This window comes from Coffea arabica, chromosome 5e, assembly GCF_036785885.1.
Source record: "Coffea arabica cultivar ET-39 chromosome 5e, Coffea Arabica ET-39 HiFi, whole genome shotgun sequence".
In the NCBI taxonomy this organism is placed as follows: Eukaryota; Viridiplantae; Streptophyta; class Magnoliopsida; order Gentianales; family Rubiaceae; genus Coffea; species Coffea arabica.
In genome coordinates, this window is record NC_092318.1 from 4,565,707 (window position 1) to 4,568,666 (window position 2,960).

The window sequence follows — 2,960 nt, forward strand, 5'->3', positions numbered from 1 at the left end:
GGGTAAAATATTGAAAATTCTTTTACACATAATGGAGATGGAAAAAGAATCACTCTAATCTTTCCTTTTTCTAGCAGGTAATAATAGGGGATACATTTTAAGTATTAAGATTTAGAACATTTTCATAACAGTAATTAGTAGATTTATTGGATTGCATTCTAATCATTTTCAACAAATACATTTATTGGATTACATTCTAATCGTTTTTATCAAATTATTAATTTAATAAATAGGAACAGAATAAGTTAAAAAAAGAGCTACGATAAAATTTTTTTGTCAAACACCATCATCAACTAACCATGAAAAAAATTCCAAGCAAAAACTAGTCTAGTATAGATGAAGAGATATTGTATGGACTGGAACTAAGAAATAACGTACACTAAAATTCAAAGGCAATATACACGGGAATTAAAAAGACCACAATAGAATGCATGGAATCTCACTAGCCCTAAGACTAGTAAATGGTCAAATGGATGGATTATGGTTTTATTCTATCCATTTAAATCCAAACCATTTGTATCCATTTATTAAGTGCTTGTAACTGGATTGAATTAAACTTACCCACTATCGATTTAAGAAGATCCATTTATCAACCATTTACCCAGTTTACAGCTTATAGCCCTGATGATACATTTTTTATTGTGATGAAGATAAAAAGGCAAAATAATATTGCAAGTGAAACAGAACCTTGACCTAATTCTTTCAGTTGTTTGTTCTCATGTGATCCAGTTGGCTTTTGCCATCAAGTTTGGAGCTTAGCATCAGTCTGACATACTCCTCGAATCCTAATGCCTTGTATTGTGCACCATTTTCTTTGACAAGCTCCGGTAGAGGACCAATTTTTGCTGTCAAATGTGCAATGTGAAATGCAGCAATTGACAGCCTTTCTATCTGGAAATCCACAACAGCTCTATGCTCTATGCTTCTATATTCCCCATTACTCATTATCTGCATTCCGCCAAAAATAAATGCAACATGAGCTGAAAAGCAAGTTACAGATGTTCGTCAGAAGGACTTAACTATTTTTTCCCCCAGTTGTTTTGTCTTTATCTATTCATATATCGAGTTATCATCTTTTTGTGGTTAGATACCTCCAACAGATCACCAATGTTGACTATGATTGCTCCCGGAATGGGTTTAATGGGCAGCCATGTATTGCTTTTCTTGATTTGCAGGCCTTGAACGTCATTGACTTGAACTAATAAGGTCAGTCCTGTTCCATCAGAGTGTGGAGAGAGGCCAATAACTTTGTCTGATTGCCTGCAGGGTGGATAGTAATTCATTCTTATTCCTTGTGTGCCATCTTGATAAATGCTGCATAGTTTGCCTGGCTCCAACCCAAGATTCAACTCGATAAGTTTGAAGAGGCTCATGCAAACCTTGTGAATTTGAAGTGAGTATTCATCCAAGGTTGATCTGATATCATCAGAAAATTGCAGTTAGCATTGTCATGAAATTTTTGCACACAACTTTTTGGCTTTTTGTCGCCTAAAATTCCTTGTCGCTTTCTAATGGAAGCAAAAGATACTTCATCATAACGACTAAAATGTCGTATGTTTTATAATTGTGCGCAAGAGGATAAATTCCTATGACTAACGGGAGATTATCAAAGCAGAAAGGACCTTGAGTCCTTGAAAACAGGACTAGCCATTAAGATTGATTAGGCTATTGAAGAGACTGATTATAGAGCAGTAGTTTTTTTCTTTTTTAATTTCTTTTAGCAGGGGACCGGTTGAGTTTAAAAAGCGGGGAGGAAGAAGAGTAAAATTCAACCCATGACCTCTAATTCCTTGATCTTCAATCTTAGCCACCAGACCTAGGCCTCCTCAGCCAACAATAAAGTAAGATAATTTTGCTGCAAATGTGGGTTGTGGGAAAAAATTGTGATAATGTGTACTATTCATGGTTTACCTAAAAGATGTTGGCGAATTAGGCCAGAATCTCATGTTTCTTTGAGAAACTGGCAATGAATTGAGGAAGAGCATGTCCCCCCAGTCAAGCTTTTGATCCTCTGATACAACAAATGCTTGACCATAGCCTTCAATACGATTTGGTTCTTGTGCACAAGCCATTTTCTGCTGTAATGGCAGCTTGAAGAAATCCTCTGTCACCACCTTCATTTTCTCGATTACCATTGAGGCCCCATGGTTGACTAACTGTTGCAGGATTACTCATGGATCGATAGTTAATTTGCAAGGGAAATTAATCTCACTATCTAGGTACTGCAAGTTATCCTAAACGAGCGAAATTTCGTACAACGAAATTGTGCCTGTCAAAAGTCTGTGATGAACTTAACTGATAAAGTAATACACAGAATTTTCTTGAATTTACCTGAAAGAAACCCCACTCGTTACATGCCTGATGAAGTTTTGCCATTTCATTTTGGTATTTTGAATGACTAGTTGCAAGCTTCTCCATGTCAATGACTGGAACCTGTAAAGAATCATCGGTTGAAATTTCATCAAGGATGATTTCAGGCCGGATGTATCGATGTGGGATCTCTTTGGAGCAATTAGAAGCTAGTTCTTGCACATTCTCCACAGGGAGAGAACCACCAAGGTCAGCTCCATTTATGGCTACCTCAGTTTTCATCGATCAATAATGTCCCAGATGTCAATCACTATTCCCTTAGTGCTGTTGTTGTTTGATCGATCTTTGGCTTAATTGTATGACGAGAAAGAAATTTTTCTGTCTACAACTATGTACTTAGATGGACAAGAGAATGCAGCATTAAAATTATAGAATTATTTCCATTTTGGACTCTAAACTATACCTCCTTTTCTATTCTTAAACTTAAAATTGTCTCATTATAGTCCAATTATTGATGGAATTAGAAATAAAATACTAATATGCATGTGTCTTTCTCTAATTAATTCAATGTTCCATAATTTTTTAATGTTGGACAGGTCATGATTCTCAATATTGTGCTAGGCTTGTCTGGTCCAGCTCATTTGTGGGCC

The 2,960-nt window shown here is 36.0% G+C and overlaps 1 protein-coding gene across 1 annotated transcript; it reads right to left on the reverse strand.

Annotated features, from left to right (window-relative positions):
- Nucleotides 1–331: 331 nt before the first annotated feature.
- LOC113722663 (S-norcoclaurine synthase 1) lies at nucleotides 332–2,707 on the reverse strand. The gene is made up of 4 exons (XM_027245927.2): nucleotides 2,332–2,707; nucleotides 1,912–2,156; nucleotides 1,092–1,416; nucleotides 332–948 (listed from the first exon to the last, which is right to left on the reverse strand). Exons 1-4 carry the CDS (start codon nucleotides 2,590–2,592, stop codon nucleotides 703–705), a joined length of 1,077 nt encoding a protein of 358 aa, XP_027101728.1. The 5' UTR covers nucleotides 2,593–2,707; the 3' UTR covers nucleotides 332–702.
- Between the last annotated feature and the right edge of the window lie 253 nt (nucleotides 2,708–2,960).

Bases quoted from the DNA above. Each gene is read 5' to 3' on its own strand.
- LOC113722663 (XM_027245927.2), bottom strand. From the start codon at position 2,592: ATGAAAACTGAGGTAGCCATAAATGGAGCTGACCTTGGTGGTTCTCTC. The intron at 2,157-2,331 runs GTAAATTCAAGA...ATCCTGCAACAG, and splicing joins ACGAGTGGGGTTTCTTTCAG to TTAGTCAACCATGGGGCCTC. The intron at 1,417-1,911 runs GTAAACCATGAA...TGATGATATCAG, and splicing joins AATTCGCCAACATCTTTTAG to ATCAACCTTGGATGAATACT.